The following is a 22,026-nucleotide window of genomic DNA, read 5'->3' as shown; positions in this document are numbered from 1 at the left end:
GACCGCCCTCATTGACACAGGTGCGCACCTGTCTATTATGAGCGCTTCTCTACGCTGGCGCTTACAAAAGATTATGACGCCATCTACGACGCAGGCAATACGTGTTGCCGATGGCGGTACTGTACCAGTAATCGGAATGTGCACTGCGCGTGTCAGCATTGCCAGTCGTCACGTCGTGGTCCTTTTTGCCGTGCTAGCCTGCTGCCCTCATGACCTCATACTTGGCCTTGATTTTCTTTCGGCACACTCGGCCTTAATTGATTGTTCGTCTGGTACCCTCAGCCTTGATCTACCAATCTTTGCCGACTACTCTGCAAAGCCCACCAGCCGCTTGAGCCCAACCACTTTCGTTCGCCTGCCACCTCGAGCCGTCACGTACGTGTCTTTGTCATCGACCCCTCCCGTTCCTGACGGTGGTTATATCGTTACGCCAATTACTGACGTTCGGCTGACGCGCAGTGTTACTGTGCCCTATACCATCGCGACCATAGCGGATAAGTGTGTGTTACTTCCGCTCCTTAACTTTGGTTTCACCCCTCAAGTGTTGCCCTGCCAGATGTCTCTAGCCCAGCTAACTGCCATAACAGAGGACGATGTCAGTGTTGTCGCTGTATCTGCTCCTGATCGAAGCGCAGTCTCACGGTCACCCTGCTCAGACGATGGTATGTTTCGAAACATGATTGGATCGGAGCTGTCGCCTCACCAGACCGACGCTCTCTGCCAAGTTTTGGCCTCGTACAGTGACATTTTCGACACCGACGATCGTCCCTTGGGCTAGACTAAAATTGTCACTCACCGAATCAACACTGGTGACTCTGCGCCCATTCACCGTCGGCCGTACCGCGTGTCAGCATCTGAGCGAGAAGTGATTCAGCAAGAAGTGGCCAAAATGCTTACGAAAAACGTAATCGAACCATCAACGAGCCCTTGGGCATCTCCCGTGGTATTAGTAAAAAAGAAAGACGGCTCATGGCGTTTCTGCGTTGATTATCGCCACCTCAACAAAATTACCAAAAAAGACGTGTACCCTCTACCACGCATTGACGATGCCCTTGATTGCCTCCATGGCGCCACCTTCTTTTCATCTCTCGACCTCCGATCTGGCTACTGGCAAATTGCTGTAGATGACATAGACTGAGAAAAGACCGCCTTCGTTACCCCTGACGGCCTTTACCAATTCAAGGTCATGCCGTTCGGGCTCTGCAACGCTCCAGCGACCTTCGAGAGAATGATGGACACGCTCCTACAAGGATTTAAATGGTCGACATGTTTGTGTTACCTGGACGACGTGATCATTTTCTCACCTACCTTTGCAACCCACCTTGAACGCCTTTCGACCATTCTATCCATATTTCGACGGGCCGGCCTGCAGCTCAATTCCTCCAAGTGCCACTTCGGTCTTCGTCAGATTACCGTATTGGGTCACCTTGTTGACGCTGCCGGAGTACGGCCAGACCCGGCGAAAGTACGCGCTGTAACAAACTTCCCAGTCCCACGCTCTGTCCATGATGTTCGCAGTTTTGTGGGCCTCTTCTCCTACTTTCGCCGGTTCGTGAAAAACTTTGCGGCACTCGCACGGCCACTCACCGACCTTCTCAAACAAGACGTCCCATTTTCTTGGGGCCCTCCTCAAGCTGACGCCTTCTCTCAGCTAATCACCGCTCTAACGACACCTCCTATTCTTGCACATTTCGACCCCGATGCTCCCACAGAAGTGCGAACAGACGCGAGTGGTCACGGAATTGGTGCAGTTTTGGCGCAAATTCAGTGGGGCAACGACCGTGTAATCGCGTACGCGAGCCGTCTGCTTTCTAAGTCTGAACGCAATTATTCTATAACAGAACGGGAATGTCTCGCTCTTGTTTGGGCGGTTTCTAAATTCCGTCCTTACTTGTATGGCCGCCCTTTCCGTGTCATCCGAGATCACCACGCGCTGTGTTGGCTTTCTTCTCTGAAGGACCCCACTGGACGACTTGGTCGTTGGGCATTACGCCTACAGGAGTATTCCTACTCGGTTGCTTATAAGTCTGGACGTCTTCATCTGGACGCCGATTGCTTATCCCGCTACCCTGTTGATCAGCCCGACGAACCAGGCATCGAGCCTAGCCTCAGCGTCATGTCAATGTCCCAGTTTCTTCAGATTGGTGATGAACAACGTCATGATGCTTCTCTGCGACAACTTATTGACCGTCTCGAATCTGCTCCGAACGACACGTCACTTCGCATGTACGTCCTCCTGAATGGCACGCTGTACCGTCGTAGCCTCCAGCCAGATGGCCCTGAGCTCCTTCTTGTCGTGCCGAAAAATTTGCATTCAACCGTGCTGCACGAGCTTCACGATGAACCAACTGCTGGTCATCTGGGTGTATCTCGGACGTACGACCGCGTGCGTCGCCGCTTCTTTTGGCGCGGTCTCGCCCGGTCCGTTCGCCGTTACGTGTCCTCCTGCGATAAATGCCAACGTAGGAAGCGACCTACTGCGCCCCCGGCTGGACTTCTTCAACCGATCTCCATCCCAACCGAACCTTTCTTCCGTGTTGGTATAGATCTTCTCGGTCATTTTCCCGAGTCGAAATCGGGCAACAAGTGGGTCGCTGTTGCTATAGACTACGCGACTAGGTATTCCATCACTCGAGCGCTCCCCACCAGCACCGCTACGGACATTGCGGACTTTTTTCTCCACGACGTCATCCTACAGCATGGCGCTCCTCGCCAATTACTCACAGATCGTGGCCGCGCATTTTTGTCCCGTGTGATCGACGATCTTCTGCGCTCTTCCTCGACGCACCACAAGCTGACCACTTCCTACCATCCCCAAAGAAATGGCCTTACCGAACGGCTAAATCGGACCCTAACGGACATGCTCGCGATGTATGTGTCCTCCGACCACCATGACTGGGACCTGGCGCTACCTCACGTGATCTTCGCGTACAATTCTTCGCGCCACGACACCACTGGTTATTCACCCTTTTATTTGCTTTATGGCCGTGATCCGACGTTACCACTCGACACCTTACTTCCAACCACTACAACGCCGTCAACCGAATATGCACGCGACGCTATTGCTCGTGCCGACCACGCACGTCAGATCGCCCGCTCTAGACTTTCGGCTTCGCAAGCCACCCAGAAAGCCATCTACGACAGCCGGCATGCTGACGTTCACTTCTCACCCGGTTCTCTTGTTCTCCTGTGGTGCCCAGTTCGTCGAGTTGGCTTATCAGAGAAGTTATTGTCTCACTACATGGGTCCTTACCGTATCATCCGCCAGGTAACCGACGTCACCTATGAGATCATTCCTGCATCTGAGACCACAAGCCTGCCTGCAACCACACCCAGTGATGTTGTGCACGTCAGCAGGCTAAAACCTTACCACCTGCCTACTGAAGACCGTAGTTAATGTGCACCGAGACGGCGCTTTTACCGCCGGGGGGGGGGGGGGGGGTATTGCTACGTAGCTGACGTATCAGCAGTGAAAAGACGACAACGAGGAAGTGGTCTGTCGGTTGCGCGTGCTGCTTCCATCTTAGTCGACGCCATACGCATCATTTTGAATATAGATTTTAAATAGACACACCTCGTGTCATTTTTACGTAACAAAATTGCACGTTCAGTTCTTGAGTGTACTGACGGTAGCATGGACCAAGTAGCCCTCCTTCGAATAGACCTTGCAAAAGCATTTGATAAGGTACAGCATGCTTTTTTTGTTCCGGCTCCTAAGACACCTGCAGTTGGGTGATGTACTATACAATGGTATCTCACTCTGTTATAAGAAGTGCACAACTAGGCTCATTGTAAATCGCACACTTTCCAATATAATAGAGTTAAATTCATCTGTACATCAGGGATGTCCGCTGTCACCTTTGCTTTTTGCAATTTATCTGGAACCATTATGTTTAAGTGTGCTTCTAAAGTCTAGCATAAGAGACTACCGATGTGGTTCTGAGGAAGTTAAAGTTCTAGCTTATGCAGATTACATTGCCTTCTTTTGCGCTGATAAACCCAGCGTTCAAGAAGCAGTCAACACTACTTTACGTTTCTGTGAAGTCGCTGGCGCCAGCATAAATTTTGATAAAATTGTGGATTCTGGCTAAGCATGTGGGCCCAAAACTCCTTCGGTCTTCGCAAATATTGATTGGAATGCGACTCCTATGAAATACCTTGGTGTGCCTCTTAATAACTATCGTAACAGCGGCCCACACTGGACCACTGCGATAACTACGATCCGCCGAAAGGTGGCAACATGGCACGGACGGAAGCTTTCCATTTTTGCCAGAGTGAAAGCGTGCAATATATTCCTTGTATCAAAGCTTATTTATATTCAGCAGGTGTTGCATTGCTCTCGGGTACACATTTAAGCCTTTCGTAGGATATTTGCCTGCTTTATTTGGAGCTCTTCCTGGGAACCCATGAGAACAGACAATCTTTTTCTTCCACTTGAAAAGGGTGGTCTTGGCCTTGTGCATTTGTTCGTGCGACAGTTGGTGTTGCGATTTTTTTTACCTCAAGGTTGTGTGCCACCCACTTCTATTAGCGGTTATTCGTAACCGTCTATGTTGCCATCTTCCTTTTATTCATGTCACAACAAGCGTTGCTAAGGAATTGCTGTTGCGGGGATTTCTAAATAAAATTTTTGATACTGTCAGTTTTTTGAAAGCCAGGTTTACCTTAGTGTATTTGTATACTATTGACAGGACAAATTTAACTGCTGAACTTGTGAATAACCTTTTCCCCGAACCCGTTTATCGAAAGCCGTATTCGCTTTTGTCTGGTCACGATGTATTATTTTGTGTACGTAGAATGGGGATATATCCTTGAGCGAAAACATTTTTTCGTTAAACCGCACACTTCCACGCTGTCAGCGAAAACGTGGCTGGATGGAAAATCAATATACGTACTCTGGACAGTGAATTGTAGACTCTGCAACCAACCTGAGACTATAGAGCATTGTTTTATTCATTGTCGTGACGCTTTTTATTTTTGGGACATTCTAAAAAGAACGTTAAGAAAAGAACTTCCAATCACAGCTCATGGTATTAGGTTCTTTCCGTTCAAAAAGAGTCTGACTGATAATACTCCTTACGGCTTGTTTATGTTGTTGGGACTTTATTGATTATGGAAAAGTCGCATGATCGATATACACGCCGAGCCACCACGGTCGACGACATCTGTCTTCCGAGAAGGAGCTGCTCAAGTGCGCAGAGTTGTCGAGACTTTTGACCCCGTTCCGGAGTGGCTTCCCGTTCTTGACGCGTGTGTCTGTTTACCTGACTTCTGATGAAGTATGTTCTGTGTAATTTACTAGTGATAAGTTCATTCATTAAAGAAAAAACACCAGTGTAGCTCAGTGGTAGAATACTGGGCTGGCACGCAGCTGACCCGTGTTCAAGCCCCACTGTGCCATTGGTGCTAGGTCATGCCTACCTAAAGCAAGTTTGACAAGTTAAGAGCACTGGCATAAACCAGTGGTAAAATATTAGGCTGGCACTCAGCGGACCTTGGTTCAAGCCCCACTGTGTCATTAGTGCAAGGTTCTTTTTTTTCTATTTTTCCTGCGATGTGGTTACGGACACCAGCCGTGGTGGCGGTGGCAGCGGTGGCGGTGGTGGCGGCGGCGGACAACAAGTGCGCGACCCGTAAAGTGATCTCATAACAGCTTTCGCTGTAAAAAAAAAAGAGCACTCTTCTGTATTTTGTGTCTCGGAAATACCCACCGTTGTAGCACAGCACGCAAAGTGCTATGCTGCTGAGTACGGCGGCACGGGCTCCTTTGCCGGCCATGGCGGTAAAATTTCGATGGGGCTGAATGCAAGGTCCTCACTATACAGCGTTTTATCATATCGTGGAGTGGGTAAATAAAGTCCAAGCAGTTTGGTGGCATTCCCGAAATACAGCGATTTCAAATGCATTCTGACGACCCCATTGCTACTGTGAAAAGTTTCCTGGTGTGCAGTTTGATTGTCCATTGCTTTTGCTGTCACCAGCCGAAAAGAAACCCAAGCACGCTTGTGCGTCTCATGGTGCTAGGGTGTCTAATGGTGCGGCTTGAGCATTGTAGTCCCAACACGCACTATTGCTATTGTATTATTGGTCTGTTATTGAAGCTGAAAGGTTCCACAGCCTTGCACCAACAGAATCTATCATACTTCAGTTACAGCAGCGCAAGAAGTTGTGGGACACAATGACTTTGAAGCACGGCTTGCACGTTGTCGCCACGAACGTGTGGCGGCGCCACCATAGCTGAATGTTGCGAATAACGAACACTGGCGTCGCTGAGGTCGCGGTGATGTGACGTCACGGCAAGGACCAGCCTACTACGCCACCGCTTGTTGCCTTCTGCGCCCGCCGTGTACCCGCTCTTTAGCGATGCGGTGGTAATTACTCCTCAATTTCGTGCCACAAATCTTTCAAGGTACAAGGTTGAAGGTTTCCCAATGGGTGAAGTTATCCAGCTGTAGAAAGTTATAATTTATCTCAGCAGACACCCCTCCGAACGGAAGAGTTCCTGTGAGAATGGTAATGCAGGGCAGTGAGGCGCTTGTTATTTTCGTTGCGTACACCAAGAAATGAGTGCTAAAAACATGCTAATTGGTGCTAACGTGATTACAACTAGGCATATACTCCGGGATTAGAACATGAGTTTGCCAAAGTATCACAAGACAAATTATAAGGCTTTGAATTCACTGAATAGATTGCAGTTTACTGTGCTAGTCACGCCTGCATTTGCAAATAATCTAAAACATCTGACAGAATTGTGCTACCGCCAACAAGACAATCTACATGAATCTCTCTGTGACAAGCGGTCACTTAACATATTCGGAAAATAAACAAAATGATACTGCAGCACACACAATTATTTTGGAAGTGTTGAGAAGTCCATTCACTCGGATGATATTGTTATAATTTATTATTTATTTAATTTTCGGACAATACAATTGCATTGCCCGCGGTCAGAACAAAAGGAGGTAGTATGCCTACTGACGAGGTCCTGCTCGCGCTGTGCCTAACAGCGGTAGTGCTAAATCGACATTCACAATTTGAAAAAACATTGCATATACAACCAGAAAAAGTTATTACATGATGTCACACATGTCCCGTTTATTAGGGAGGCGATCGCCGGGCTAATTCCAAGAGCCGAAGTATCGGCCCCCCGAACCGCACCACGAAAGCGTGGACAATTTAGAAGTGGTCCTTTTTGGCGCGCCAGCGGACGCCGGCTGTGGCCCAAAGAACAAGTCAGAGCCGAGAGTTGATAAACAACCAAATTATATTCTCAATAATGGCAGATCGAAAACAATACACAAAAAATGCACACTCCACAATAGTTGCATACAATATGTCACCAATCAAACCAATCAATCAACGTACTACACAATACAATCAGCCACACTTGAAACAACGGACACGGACAACAATACACACTACAATGCAGTCGCATGCATTGAACAACCAAGACACTTAAAGACTAAAGAGATGGAAAACCTATTCAGTCCAAAGTCCTTGGAACAAAAGTCTGAATGATACTCTTCCGAGAATCACTCACTCAAAGTCCAGCGTTGTTGTCGTTCCGCAGCCCTCGAAGTTTCTCTTCCAGGAAACTTCCCGTCTTCAATTGGCCACTCTTCAAACTTCAACTTCTTCGCCGGAACACGTCGGCTTCACACCCGCAGCTGTTGCCACGCGTCTTCGCTCGATAGCGGTAAACACACGCTCTTGCCTGTAGCTCGAGCCTTCACCCCTCAGGTGGAAATCCTCTTCATCTCCGGCTTCGTCCCTTCGGACCAAAACCTTCGCCGACTACACGGCGGAATCCCTACGCGCTCTGGCGTTAACTTCCGTCTCCTCCTGATTTCTCGTCTCGGCTGCTCGATTAAATACGTTCCGCGCCACCTTCCAGAAAGTTCTCATTTCGTCGGCGCGATGCGCAGCGAAGGCTGGGGAGAGGCGCGAGACGGTTCGACTGCCCTCCGCGTCGGATGACTCATCTCGGCGTGGCCACGCCTCCTTCGTTCTAGAAATATCGCGGGCTATCTCGGCCGCCGATGTGGGGTGAGGAGGTTCGTCGTGAAGCCACGCTTCTGCGGGGAGAGCGCGCGCCCGGGGAGCCTTGGACGTTTGCTTTCTTTTTTTTTTCTTTTGACCTCGCGGCGTTTCTCCCGCCCGTTATCGCAAGAATTTGGCGGCGCGCCCGTTTTTATTTAGCGCTCGTTCTGTGACACATGACATATACATATTCACAAAAGCATCCGTCAGCTTCACAACAGAACTCTGCACTATAATATGCCTAGAACAACGAATAATACTATTTGACACAGTTGCCACATCTGAGCACAAGGAGGTTAAAAAGCAAATAATAATAAGAAAATCGTGAGAATGCGCCTACAGATATATACACACATACATATATACATATACACACCCATATTTATATTCACATGCATAAACACATACATTTACACACACAGAGACACACACACACATTTTGTTACGGTGAGATGCCTTTATATACAGGAGATGATGAATGCGAGAGTCCAGGCATCTAGCCGATCACTGCTCGTGCCAACCTCGTTCTCCTCTTCTTCCACGCGTCCCCTCAGTATCGCAGCAATTCCCCCTTTGTATACGATGCCCACCGGGCGAGTTAGGCTTCGTTGCGATGATTATAGTGTTTTAAACGGGCAACATGAACGACATTGTTCTTGCTTGAGCGGCGGCCAGTTGACAGTTGAACTGCGGCCAGTTGAGCTGAGATATCACGTACGTGACATCGCTGAGAAGTTCCAGGACAACAAACGGACCGGTGTAGTTGGCCAGAAACTTTTGGCAGAGGCCGCGCTTGCAAAGCGGTGTCCAAAGCCACACCAAATCCCCTTTCTCAAACAATACGTGCCGGTGACTTCTGTCGTAACGGTTCTTGGAGCGTTTCTGGGAGACAAAAGTTCAAAGACAGGCGATGCGCCGGGCCTCTTCTGCGCAGCAAATGGTTTCAGCGAGAGTAGGTTGATCAGTCTCGGAAAAAGGAAGGATAGTGTCAAGAGCTGTGCGGGGTTGGCGTGCGTAGAGCAGATAAAATGGACTGTATCTCGTTGTTTCGTGCTGTGCAGTGTTGTAAGCGAATGTTATAAATGGCAAAATTGCGTCCCATGTTTTGTGTTCAGAATCAACATACATGGAAATCATGTTGACGAGAGTCCTATTAGTTCGTTCCGTCAAACCATTAGCCTGCGGGTGATACGGTGTAGTGTGACGAAAATGGCACGAAGCAAGACGAAGGAGGTCTTCAACTACATCGGCTACAAATTGCCGCTCGCGATCACTGATGACAACACGGGGGGATCCATGGCGTAATATAACGTGTGACAGCATGAACTGTGAAACTTGAGTGGCCGTTGCCACAGGAATCACCGCAGTTTCGGCGTAACGTGTGAGGTGGTCAACGCCCACAATAATCCATCGGTTGCCGTTCGTTGATTGCGGAAAAAGGCCGAGCAGGTCAACACCTACGACGTCAAATGGTGAACTCGGGGGTGCTGTGGGATGAAGTAGTCCGGCTGGCGGAGTTTTAGGACTCTTGTGGCGTTGACATTGCTCACAGCTCGCAACGTATTCAGTCACACTTTTCGCATCTTCGGCCAGAAGAAGCGTTCTTGCGTGCGATAAAATGTCCTAGAAAAACCCATATGGCCAGATGCTGGGTCGTCGTGCATTGTTTGAAGTACGTGTTGTCGTAGACTTGTAGGCACAACTAGAAGTAGGCGAGGGCCTACGCCGGAATAATTCTTTTTGTAAAGAACGCCATCCTTTACGACAAAACCATGTTGACCGTTCGTTCCGGAAATAAAGAAAGAAGCGAGACTGTTGTCATTGCGTTGTTCTGCTCGAAAAGTTGTTAGGTTAGGAAACGGAGTATCCACTACTGCCAAATATTCATCAAAGTTGTCAGCGTCACACTTGGCTGTCGGAAGGGGAAGTCGTGAAAGGCAATCGGCGTCGGCATGACGACAACCACTCTTGTAACAGACTTCAAAGTCGTGTTCTTGCAATCGTAACGCCCAATGAGCAAGACGACCAGATGGGTCCCGTAGTCCAGTGAGCCAACATAAAGAATGGTGGTCCGTGACAATCGAGAATCAGCGTCCATAGATATAAGGGTGAAACTTGTGCACGGCGAATATGACCACGAGACATTCCTGCTCTGTGGCAGTATAGTTTCGCTCCGGTTTACTTAAACAGCGACTGGCATAGGCAACGACGTGTTCAGCAGCTCCATGGCGTTGGACCAAGACGGCGCCGATACCTACACCAGTGGCGTCGGTATGAACTTCTGTGGCAGCAGATGGGTCATAGTGGCGAAGTATGCGCCCTGACGAAAGAACAAACTTGAGCTGCGAAAAAGACGACTCGCATTTCACTTACCACCGAAAAGGTGCGTTCTTGTTGAGTAGGGACGTCAAAGGGTAAGCGAGGTCGGCGAACCTGGGCACGAAGTGACGGAAGTACGAGCATAGGCCCAAAAAGCTTCGCAACTCTCGTACCGACTGAGGTTGTTTGAAGCTGCTGACTGCAGCGACTTTCTGGGAGTAGGGTCGAACGCCATGCTTGTCCACCAGGTGACCGAGAACGAGAGTTTCACGGCTGCCAAAGTGACACTTCTTAGAGTTCAGGGTGAGCTTAGCTCTCTCAAAACAGGTGAGAACAATGTCTAGACGATGGTTGTGTTCATCGAATCTACGGCCAAAAATTATAATGTCATCCAGGTAGCAAAGACAAACTTCCCACTTTAGTCCACGTAACACAAAGTACATGAAGCGCTCAAACGTGGCTGGAGCGTTGCATAGGCCAAACGGCATTACATTGAATTCAAATAGACCATCTGGGGTTATGAAGGCCGTTCTCTCTTTGTCATTCGGGTGCATGGGGATTCGCCAATAACCAGCTCTCAAATCCATGGAGGAGAAGTACGATGCCGAATGTAAACAATCAATGACATCATACCTGAGAAGCGGGTAGACATCCTTTTTAGTAACAGGGTGGAGCCGTCTGTAATCCGCACAGAATCGCCATGTACCATCCTTCTTTCGGACAAGAATCACAAGGGCAGCCCAAGAGCTACACGACTCTTGGATGACCCTTTTCTTTAACATCTCTTCTACCTGTTGAGCAATGACCTTGCGCTCCGCAGATGAGAGACGGTATGGTTTCTGCCGGATAGGGTGAGCGGATCCTGTGTCAATCCCATGGCGAGTACGCGACTCGGGTACACTCATTTGCTCTTCAATCTGCGCAAAGTCAAATATAGTAGCGTGCTTCGCAAAGACTTCGACCAAAGCTTGACGTTTTTCTGATGATAGCGACTTGTTTATCATACTCAGAAAGTTGGCTTCTGAATGGTACGTTGCACGAATAGGATCTACGCTCTCGTCGCTTAAAGATGCAATAAAACTGGTCGAATTTCGTTCGAAGAGGGCGAGTCGCATTCCGCAGGGTAGCATAACAGGTTCATTTGAATAGTCCGACACCCATAAGGCCGATCGCCTATCACTGATCGACAGAACACAATGTGGAATGAGCACAATTTTCTTGGCGCCATTGAGAGAAATGGGCTCCACAAGAACATCAAACTTTCTGTCGTCCGAGGCAGAGGCGTCAACGCGTACGGTCATCATCGAGTTGGGTGGCAAGACAACATCCTCAATGACGGTGATAGATCCTTTACAGCACCTAGGATCGTCAGTAAATTCCGATAGCATAATCTCGCCAGCACCGCAATCTACAGTAGCCCCGCACTCGCGTAGAAAATCGATCCCCAAGATGATGTCATGGGTGGAGCTGGTCAGGACAGCGAATTCAGCCTCGAAGAACTTGTTACCCAAAGTGACACTAACAACACATGCACAGTGTCTCCCCGCTCACTGCACGAAATGATGCACAACTGTGCCAGCGAAACATCACTTTATGTCCTAGCCGCAATTTGAAGTTAAGACTCATCACTGAAACAGCTGCTCCAGTATCTATCGAAGCCATCGTAGAAAGTCCATCAATAAGCACGGGGACCCTATTTTGCGTCATAAAAACGGGTGAAGGCATAGGCGAATGTAGTGACAAATGTTCGGAGACCTCACCTCCATTGGCCGCACCACCTAGTTTCCCGGAGGCGGGGACCTGACGCGTCGAACAGGAAATGGGGAACGGAACCGGCGTGTTGTGGGGGGGGGGGGGCGTCAAACTTCGCACGGAGGAAGGCGAGTCGTTGCGTAAATTCCGGTGGAAATTGCGTCCTACATGTGTATCACTGTGGGTCGTTTGCTGGAAGCCGTCCCCAACGTACGCGTCCCGCATTGAACGCATACCATCGCGCCAGCGGTTTTGTCGAGAAGAAGCTGATGATTCCTCGTAGCAGCGCTGCTGGGGGCGACGCCTTTGACCACAGAATCGAGCCACATGTCCACGGAAACCGCAGTTATAGCACACAGGGGCCTCACGCACGTCGTCAAACCTTCCACGAGGCGCCATGTGCCCATGATCGTCCCACGAAGACACCATTGTAGGTGGTTGGCGGGAGGCGTTCTTGAAACCACGGCGATGATGTAAGTTGTCGGTTGGGACTCTGGTGCACTTGATTGGGGCACATCATATAGCGTGGCATCAACGGCAGCACACATTGCGTCGTATGGCGGGGAGGTGTTGATAGCAGGTGCTCTCCGCGGGTTGACAGCATCACGTCGTCCAAGTTCTTCGCGTACGATTTGCCTGATCATTGAGGCAAGATCACAGGAGGATGTTGGGTACGTCGACACTTGCAACGGTGGTGACGTTGGCAAGTCTACCAAATTTGGGAGTGATGCGCCTAGCCTTCAGTGTCTCAAACGAGCGGCAGTGTTGTATTACGTCCGCTACAGACGCCAAGGTGTCCTTGCCGATGAGGAAATTGCAGACATCCTCAGCAACCCCTTTGAGAAGATGCCCTACCTTGTCATCTTCTTTCATGCGTGGGTCTACAGACTTGCACAATTTCAGAATCTCTTCAATGTATGTTGCGCATGTTTCACCGGGTACTTGAGCACGCTGCATCAAAGTTTGCTCAGTGCGCTCCTTCTTCATCAATGGGTCCCCGAAGCAGCTCGCTATTTGTTTCTCAAACGCTTCCCAGGTCGTTATTGTTTCTTCGTGGTTTTCAAACCACACCAACGCCGTCCCTTGAAGAAACAATCCGACGTTGGACAACCGGCAGGCCGCATCCCAACAATTGTATTTACTCACACGGTTGAAGTGTTTCAGCCATTCGTCGACGTCTTCTCCGACCCTCCCAGAAAAGCTTCGTGGTACTATGTGTCGGGGCCACGTAGCGCCAGACGAAGAGTGCGTGGTGTCGCCGTCAGCAATCGGATCCATAGAGAGCGGTGGTAGACCAGCCAGTCGGCGGCTTCGGCGTAGTTCTTGAGGTAGCGCATCCGTGATCGTTCGCCTGGGATCGCTCCGCTGTAACCCGCACCTTCCACCAATCTTGTTACGGTGAGATGCCTTTATTTACAGGAGATGATGAATGCGAATCCTGCAGGATGTGGAAGTGGTTGGCAAGGTACGATGCAGTGACCATAGAGTGGTACGGTCTCGAATTCGCCTAGACTTGAAGAAGGAACGATAGAAACTGATATGCAAGAAGCCAATCAATGAGCTAGCACTGAGAGGGAAAGTACAGGAATTCAAAGTGTCGCTGCAGAACAGGTACTCAGCTCTTAGTGAGGAAACCAACCTTAGCGTAGATACAATGAATGATAATCTGACGAGTATCATTACAGAGTGTGCAGTGGAAGTTGGAGGCAGGGTAGTTAGACAGGACACTGGCAAGCTTTCCCAGGAAACGAAGAACCTAATTAAGAAGCGTCAAATCTTTAAAGTGTCAAGTACAACAGACAAAATAGAACTGGCAGAGCTTTCGAAGTTGATTAATAGACGTAAGGTATGCGATGAAAGAAGGTATAACATGGAGATAATTGAACACGCTCTGAAAAACGGAGGAGGCGTGAAAGCAGTGAAGAGGAAACTTGGGATAGGCAAAATTCGGATGTATGCACTAAGAGACAAACAAGGCAAAATAACTACCAATATGGATAGGATACTTAAAATAGCGGAGGAGTTTTACAGAGATCTGTACGGTAGCCGAGACAACCACGACCTTAATACTATAAGAACTAGCAGTAACCCAGATGACACCCCACCAGTAATGATAGAAGAAGTCAGAAAAGCTTTGGAGAGCATGCAAAGAGGCAAAGCTGCTGGTGAGGATCAGGTAACATCAGATCTGCTGAAAGATGGAGGACAGATTGTGTTAGAAAAACTAGCCACCCTGTTTACGAGGTGTCTCCTGACGGGAAGAGTACCAGAGTCTTCGAAGAACGCTAACATCATCTTAATACGTAAAAAAGGAGATGACAAGGACTTGAAGAATTACAGGCCGATCAGCTTGCTCTCTGTAGTATACAAGCTATTTACAAAGGTAATTGGTAACAGAGTAAAGAAAACATTAGAATTCAATCAACCAAAAAAACAAGCAGGATTTCGAACAGGCTACTCAACAATTGACCACTTTCATACTATCAATCAGGTAATAGAGAAATGCTCAGAGTATAACCAACCACTATACATAGCCTTCATAGATTGCGAGAAGGCATTTGATTCAGTAGAAAAATCAGCCGTCATGCAGACACTGCGGAATCAGGGCGTAGATGAAGTATATATAAACATTGTGGACGAAATCTACAGAGCATCAACTACTACCATAGTACTTCATAAAGAAAGCAACAGAATACCAATGAAGAAGGGTGTAAGGCAGGGGGACACAATCTCCCCAATGCTATTTACCGCGTGCTTACAGGAGGTTTTCAGAAGCCTAGAATGGGAACAGTTAGGGATAAGAGTTTCTCCATGGAGAATACCTTAGTAACCTGCGCTTCGCCGATGACATTGCATTGCTGAGTAACTCAGGGGACGAATTGCAACTCATGATTACGGAGTAAGACAAGGAGAGCAGAAAGCTGGGTCTTAAAATTAATCTGCAGAAAACGAAAGTAATGTACAACAACCTCGGAAAGGAGCAGCGCTTCGAGATAGTTAATAGTGCACTTGAAGTTGTAAAAGGCTATGTCTACTTAGGGCAGGTAATAACCGCAGCGCCGAACTACGAGATTGAAGTGACTAGAAGAATAAGAATGGGGTGGAGCACATTCGGCAAGCACTCTCAAATTATGACAGGTAGATTGTCACTATCCCTCAAGAGGAAGGTATATAACAGCTGTATCTTTCCGGTACTTAGCTACGGGGCAGAAACCTGGAGACTTACAAAGAGGGTTCAGCTTAAATGGAGGACGACGCAGCGAGCAATGGAAAGAAAAATGGTAGGTGTGACGTTAAGAGACAAGAAGAGAGCAGAGTGGATTAGGGGACAAACGGGGGTTAAGGTTATCATAGTTGAAATAAAGAAGAGGAAATGGACATGGGCCGGGCATGCAGCGCGTAGACAGAATAACCGCTGGTCATTAAGGGTAACTAGCTGGATTCCCAGAGAAGGGAAGTGGGTTAGGGGGAGACAGAAGGTTAGGTGGGCAGATGAGATTAAGAAGTTTGCGGGTATAAATTGGCAGCAGCAAGCACAGGACCGGCTTAACTGGCGGAACATGGGAGAGGCCTTTGTCCTGCAGTGGACGTAGTCAGGCTGATGATGATGATGATGATGATGATGAATGCGAGAGTCCAGGAATCTGGCCGATCACCGCTCGTGCCAACCTCGTTCTCCTCTTCTTCCGCGCGTCCCCTCAGTATCGTAGCAAAATATATATATATATATATATATATATATATATATATATATATATATATATATATATATATATATATATATATATATATATATATATATATATATATATATATATATATATATATAGCGTGTTGGAGACTACAACCCAATCAACCACGCACAAAATATCAATTTATCTTAAATGTTAATGCACAATCATGCTAATTCAATTATTTCAGGGTGGTCGTTACATAATTTCATGACTTGGTAATCAACTGCCTGCATACCATAACTAGTACGCGTTCATGCATGTTCTACGTAGGCTGTGACCGGTGCTCCTGTTTAGGTAGTGACGGCTGAATGAGCCCCAGTCTCCCGATACTTTATAATATATGTACATAGACAGTTTCATCTTGTAAACAAAATAGAATTGCGGAATGTGATACTTTGACATGAGCTCTGATGAGTCTATATTATATCCCGAGTGAAGTAGCCTTACTGCATTTCTCTGTAATGTGGAAAGTCTCTCATTATCGGTCTTAATTCCTATTCCCCTTACTAACAAACAATACCTAAAGTTTGAATGAAGTATTCAATAATACGATTCCCTCTTTAGCTTAATTATTAAGAACTTACGTAAGCGGTTCAACATGCCAATCGACTTAGCTATCTTCATTCTTACTTTGTTCACGTGTTGGGACGATCTTAAATTTGATTGAAAAGTAACGCCTAAATAGTGATAGTCATCTACGAGGTCTATAACAAAGAATTGCCATAATACAGTTTCATTATTGTAATCTATATATTTATTCGCAAGATAGAAGAGCATGGACTTTGTCTTTTTAGCATTTATTTTTCATTTATTAGAAGATACTCATAGATTAGGTTCAGTCAACCAGTTCTTTGACACTTGCTTCTAGCTCCTTCAAATCAGCTCCAGAAAAGAAAACACCTCTGTCGTCGGCGTACATTAAGACCTCTTCAGTAAAAGGGATAAAAAGGATGTCATTTACATATAATAGAAAAAGTAAAGAGCCTAGTACAAACACTTGAGGCACCCTATACTTAAATACAGCTTTTTCAGACTTAGCGTCCGAGAGACAAATGTACTGTAAACGATTCTGCAGATAACTACGAATGAGATTTTGAGCTTTACCTCTAAAGCCATAGGTTCCAGTCTTATGAAATAAAATTTCATGTTTGATGGAGTTGAAGGCTTTTCAGAAAACTAGATATATACCTACTGTAAATCACTTTTTTTCAATGCTTGGAATTATTTTATTTATCGTTCACACTAGTGCCTTTTCTGTTGAGTTTCCCTTTTGAAATCTGAACTGTTGCTCTACAATAACTTTTTTGCTAACAAAAATTCATCAAATCGTGTTCACAGGATTTTCTCAGCAACTTTAGAAAATAGTAATAGCACAGATGTTGGTCTCTAATTACATAAAACATTAATTTTGCCACCTTTATGAAGTAAAGTCACACGAGCAATTTTTCGCCTATCAGGATAAATGTCGGACGATTTCATTTCGTTGGAAATGTGGATTAATGGTTTTGCAATGTCATGTGCCACAGTCTTAACTGGTAACGCTTTTATGCCGTTTTCTTCTGCTGCTGAGTTATTTTCAAGGGAACCTAGAATTGATGTTTTTCATCTTCTGAAATTGGAGGCAGGAACCGCGTGTCCTTTACAGCATTATGCAACTACGTCATACAACTTCGCTTTGGGTGTACAGCAGTAGGGGTTCAACAGTGGGTCTGGCAGCACGCTAGCGATGGCCCGTGCTAACGTTCCTCGCTTCTTCCTGGTGCAGTTTCTGGGACTCTGGAGTTTGCAGCTACTGGAGCCTTCCGGCCCCCGTACCCCGTTCCCACCATCTGCTGTTAGGCCATGGCCGGACGCGACGCCTCTGCTGCCCGAGGATCATGCGGTGGGACTGTTCTGGTCCCCAAATCAACCTGTCTTTGGAGCATCTCGGTCTGCGCACTCCGTGCCCGGCCGTCGACCGTATCAACAAGCATCGTGGCTTTCAGTCGGCCATTTGAACACCGGAACCACCCCTGCACATTCCACGCATGCGTGGGATTTGGTTAAAAAGCAAGCTCAGAGCAACACTCCTTTCAGTGGGTCCGGCAGCACGCTAGCGATGGCCCGTGCTAACGTTCCTCGCTTCTTCCTGGTGCAGGTAATGAACTCTTATTGCCTTTACGCAAAACAAACTAGTCACCGAGCACTCCTGGTTCTGCTGGGCCCACGGCGTTTTTGTTCCATTGTGAGTGATTGTTCTCATATGTTACTAAGCCTTGTCTTGCTAGCTGGTGATGTTGAATCTAATCCCGGCCCCGACAAAGAAATTCTGAAAATTTTGAATGAACTGCAATCCGGGCAGACGGTGATGCTGGCGCAGCTAAAGTCGATTGAAAAGAAATTGGCTGATCATGATAAAACTTTCAGTGAAATTAAAGCACGGCTCGACAAAATCGAGACATCTTGTGCTAGTATCGACGACATGCAGGCTGAATTAGTTAAAGTGAATGAGACATGTACCAAAAATACGGCACAGATAAATGCACTGTCTACCCGGATGAATGAGGCTGAAAATAGATCTAGAAGAAATAACCTTGTTTTCTATGGCATAGAAGATAAACCTAAGGAAACATGGCTTGATTTCGAAAAAATTGTCATCGAGCATTGTAAACAAATCCTAGACATACAGGTAGAACCACGCGATATCGAGCATGCACACCGCATCGGGTCTTACCAAACTGGGAAACGCAGGCCTATAATCGTGAAATTCGCTCACTTTAAAGATAAAGAGCGCATCTTGTCTTCGGGGCGCAAATTCAAAGATACAGGCTATGCCGTCGCGCAAGACCTCTCCCCCAGCACGCGCCTTGCCCATAAACGCCTCTCCGAGTTTGGAAGGGCCCAGAACATGCGATACAGGTTAGGTCATGAAAAGCTTATCACGAATGATAAAACCTACTATTACGACCACATTACTAATACGGTTGTTGAAGAACGCCAATAGCCATCATTGAGATCTCGAAAAAAACCTTCTTCACGGAATCAGCCCCTCTCATTTTTACTGGCTAACATTCGTAGTGTAATCCCCAAACGCGATGCACTGTGCAGCTTAATAGGCTCATCTTCATGCGATGTCTTACTATTAACAGAAACGTGGCTTAACACATCCGTCGATAATTCCGAGATTCTCCCCTTTCTTTCACACTTTGACATATTCCGGAAAGATAGAGCCGATTACTCGCGTGGTGGCGGTGTATTAATCGCCACTAACCGGAATCTGCATTGTTCACTTATAAACCTTCCTTCACCATTGGAAATGGTTTGGCTTCGATGCACAGCCACACACCCGCACATCCTCATTGGTGTGTGCTATCGGCCCCCTAATTCCGACAGTTCATTCACGCCTTTATTTCATGAAGGTCTGAATACATTATTAAACAAGTACCCTAATAGCCCTGTCCTTTTGTTCGGCGATTTTAATTTTTCCTCCATTGACTGGTCTGATCCCGCTTCTTCACTATCTAACAGCAGCTCGGCAAGCGATTTCCTAAACACATGCATAACATTCGGCTTAACGCAGCTCGTCACTGATCCCACGCGCATCACTGATCACTCGTCCAACGTTTTGGACCTTGTGTTAACAACGCATCCTGATAACTTCACGCCTATCACCCTTTTGCGCGGCTTGAGTGATCATCTAGCAGTGCATGCCTCGTTTTATTGCAACGTACTAAAGAAACAAAAAAATCGAAAAACACTTACCCTCTACGATAAAGGAGACTACGTTAGCATGAACCGAGAATTAACAGAATACTTTGACACTTTTTCCGCTAATTTCCCGCTAAATTCTCTCGAGTCGAATTGGTTGCTTTTCAAAGCAGAGATGCATCGTCTTATACGTATTTATATTCCTACCATCACAATAACAGAGAAAATGAATTCCCCATGGTTCAATGTATCCCTCAAACGACTAAATAATAAGAAAAAACGCCTATTTCGAGCTGCCAAACGAGCTAACTGTGCTTCCACATGGCAGAATTATTACGCAGTGGAGAAAGAGTATTATAAACTAACCATCGAAACTAAGCACAAGTTCTATTCTAACACCCTACCAGCTATGCTGCAAAATAACCCGAAGCGATTTTGGAAAACAATTAATCCCTCTCAATGTAGTGAGATTTCACTTAATAATAGCTTTGGCCTTCCTATTCCTCAGAATGAAATTGCTGATTCTCTTAACATAGTATTTAGTTCTGTTTTTACTAATGAGCCACCCGACAGTTTACCCAATCTTCCATTTTCCGCATATCCGCTGATGCAAAACATCACATTTGATTCATACGGCATAGTCAAAGTCATTGAATCATTGAATAACTCATCATCCACGGCAGTAGACGGCATCAATGCTAAAGTGCTAAAAAATACTAAACATGTGTGTAGCCGGTTTTTGTCGCTCATATTTCAGGAATCACTCGACAGCGGTTCAGTCCCACATGACTGGCAGGTGGGCAAGGTCATCCCGGTCTTCAAGAAAGGAAGCCGAGCATCGCCGAGTAACTACCGTCCGATTTCTATAACAAGCGCCTCTTGTAAAGTAATGGAGCATATCATATACTCGCATATTGCAAACTTCTTAACATCTGTAAATTTCTTTCACCCAAGTCAGCATGGTTTTCGCAAGCATTACTCCTGTGACACTCAACTTGCTCTTTTTCTGCATGATCTACACGTCAACCTAGACCGTAACATTCCGACTGACACAATATTCTTAGACTTCGAAAAGGCATTCGACAAGGTCCCCCATGGTCGTCTTATATTAAAATTATCCCGTCTTAACATCCACCCCTGTGTTTTAAACCGGATATGAGGATTTTTAACCAACCGTCAGCAATTTGTTTATGCTAATTCACGCTCTTCATCTCTAACACCCGTTCTTTCAGGCGTACCGCAAGGTACCGTGCTTGGTCCCCTCCTCTTTTTGATATACATTAATGACCTCCCCTGTAATATTTCTTCTCACATCCGTCTATTCGCAGATGATTGTGTTGTTTACCGCGCAATTAATAACCCCTCTGATCATTCCATACTACAATGTGACCTCACCCGCATGCAAAACTGGTGTAACACTTGGCCCATGTCTTTGAATGTAACTAAAACTGTGTTAATGTCTATTCACCATCGTCAACATCACGTTGTTTATAACTACAGCATCAATAACAACCAGATTACTACAGTCGATTCATTTAAATATCTTGGTGTGTACATCTCGCGTAACCTAACTTGGACCTGTCATATTAACCACATAATCAATTCTGCTAAGCGTACTCTAGGGTATATACGCCGTAACCTTTCGCTCGCTCCTCCTTCTATTAAAAAAGTTGCCTTCGAAACCTTTGTCCGGCCAAAGCTAGAATATGCTAACGCGATTTTTGACCCTCACCACATTAACCTCACTTACACCCTCGAATCTGTCCAGAACCGTGCGGCACGGTTTATACTGTCTAACTATTCATACACATCAAGCATCTCGGCACTAAAAGCAGAGATTAACTTATCCGATCTGGCTAAGCGCCGCAAAATCGCACGTCTTATCCTTTATCATAAATTCTTCCATTCTTTGTCTTTAGATAACCCATACATCAGAAGAGCCCACCGCATTTCCCGCATCAGTCACTGTAACGCAGTATATCCACCACAAGCCCATACTGTGACCTTTCAGCAATCGTTTTTCCTGCGCACAGCCCAAGACTGGAATGACCTGCCCACCGAAGTCGCCACCATCATCGACACCCAAGCATTTAAACGACTCATCGAAACTATCCAATCACAACTGCCATTATATTGTTAGCCTTTGTAATACCCACTCCCTCATGTAATATCCCAACCGGGACCTTTGAGGTAATAAAATGAATGAATGAATGAATGAACAGTGCTAACCTTGATAAAGTAATTGTTTAGCAATTTATTCCAAACAGTCACGGCAGAGTATTTTACACTACCAACTTCTATTTAAGGTGGTATACTCCTGATGAAGAAGTGCTTGTTAGTTCACGATAGATTTTCCAAGTTTTGCAGCTATTCCGGGCAACACTTTCAAATTTGCGTTCAAAAAAGACAATTTTAGCCTTCTCGAGGTCAGCATTAACCCTTTTCTAACCTCCTTAAATTCCTGCAATATTTGATGATCACGTGTTTTTTTAGA

At 46.6% G+C, this 22,026-nt stretch overlaps 1 protein-coding gene across 1 annotated transcript; it reads left to right on the top strand.

Moving 5' to 3' along the window:
• The first annotated feature begins 17,571 nt into the window (after window positions 1-17,571).
• On the top strand, window positions 17,572-21,672 carry LOC142765898 (uncharacterized). Its single transcript, XM_075867701.1, has 3 exons — window positions 17,572-17,982; window positions 20,290-20,377; window positions 21,452-21,672. Exons 1-3 carry the CDS (start codon window positions 17,572-17,574, stop codon window positions 21,670-21,672), a joined length of 720 nt encoding a protein of 239 aa, XP_075723816.1.
• Window positions 21,673-22,026: the final 354 nt, after the last annotated feature.

Source organism: Rhipicephalus microplus, chromosome 6, assembly GCF_043290135.1.
Source record: "Rhipicephalus microplus isolate Deutch F79 chromosome 6, USDA_Rmic, whole genome shotgun sequence".
NCBI lineage: Eukaryota > Metazoa > Arthropoda > Arachnida > Ixodida > Ixodidae > Rhipicephalus > Rhipicephalus microplus.
Note: the sequence above shows the minus strand (reverse complement) of the source record. Positions and strands in the feature narration are given on the sequence as shown.

Excerpts from the sequence above, each read along its gene's own strand:
- LOC142765898 (XM_075867701.1), top strand. The coding sequence starts at position 17,572 with ATGGCCCGTGCTAACGTTCCTCGCTTCTTCCTGGTGCAGTTTCTGGGA. Across the intron at positions 17,983-20,289 it reads CTCGCTTCTTCCTGGTGCAG|GAATCACTCGACAGCGGTTC; the intron begins GTAATGAACTCT and ends CTCATATTTCAG. Across the intron at positions 20,378-21,451 it reads AGGAAGCCGAGCATCGCCGA|ATAACCCATACATCAGAAGA; the intron begins GTAACTACCGTC and ends CTTTGTCTTTAG.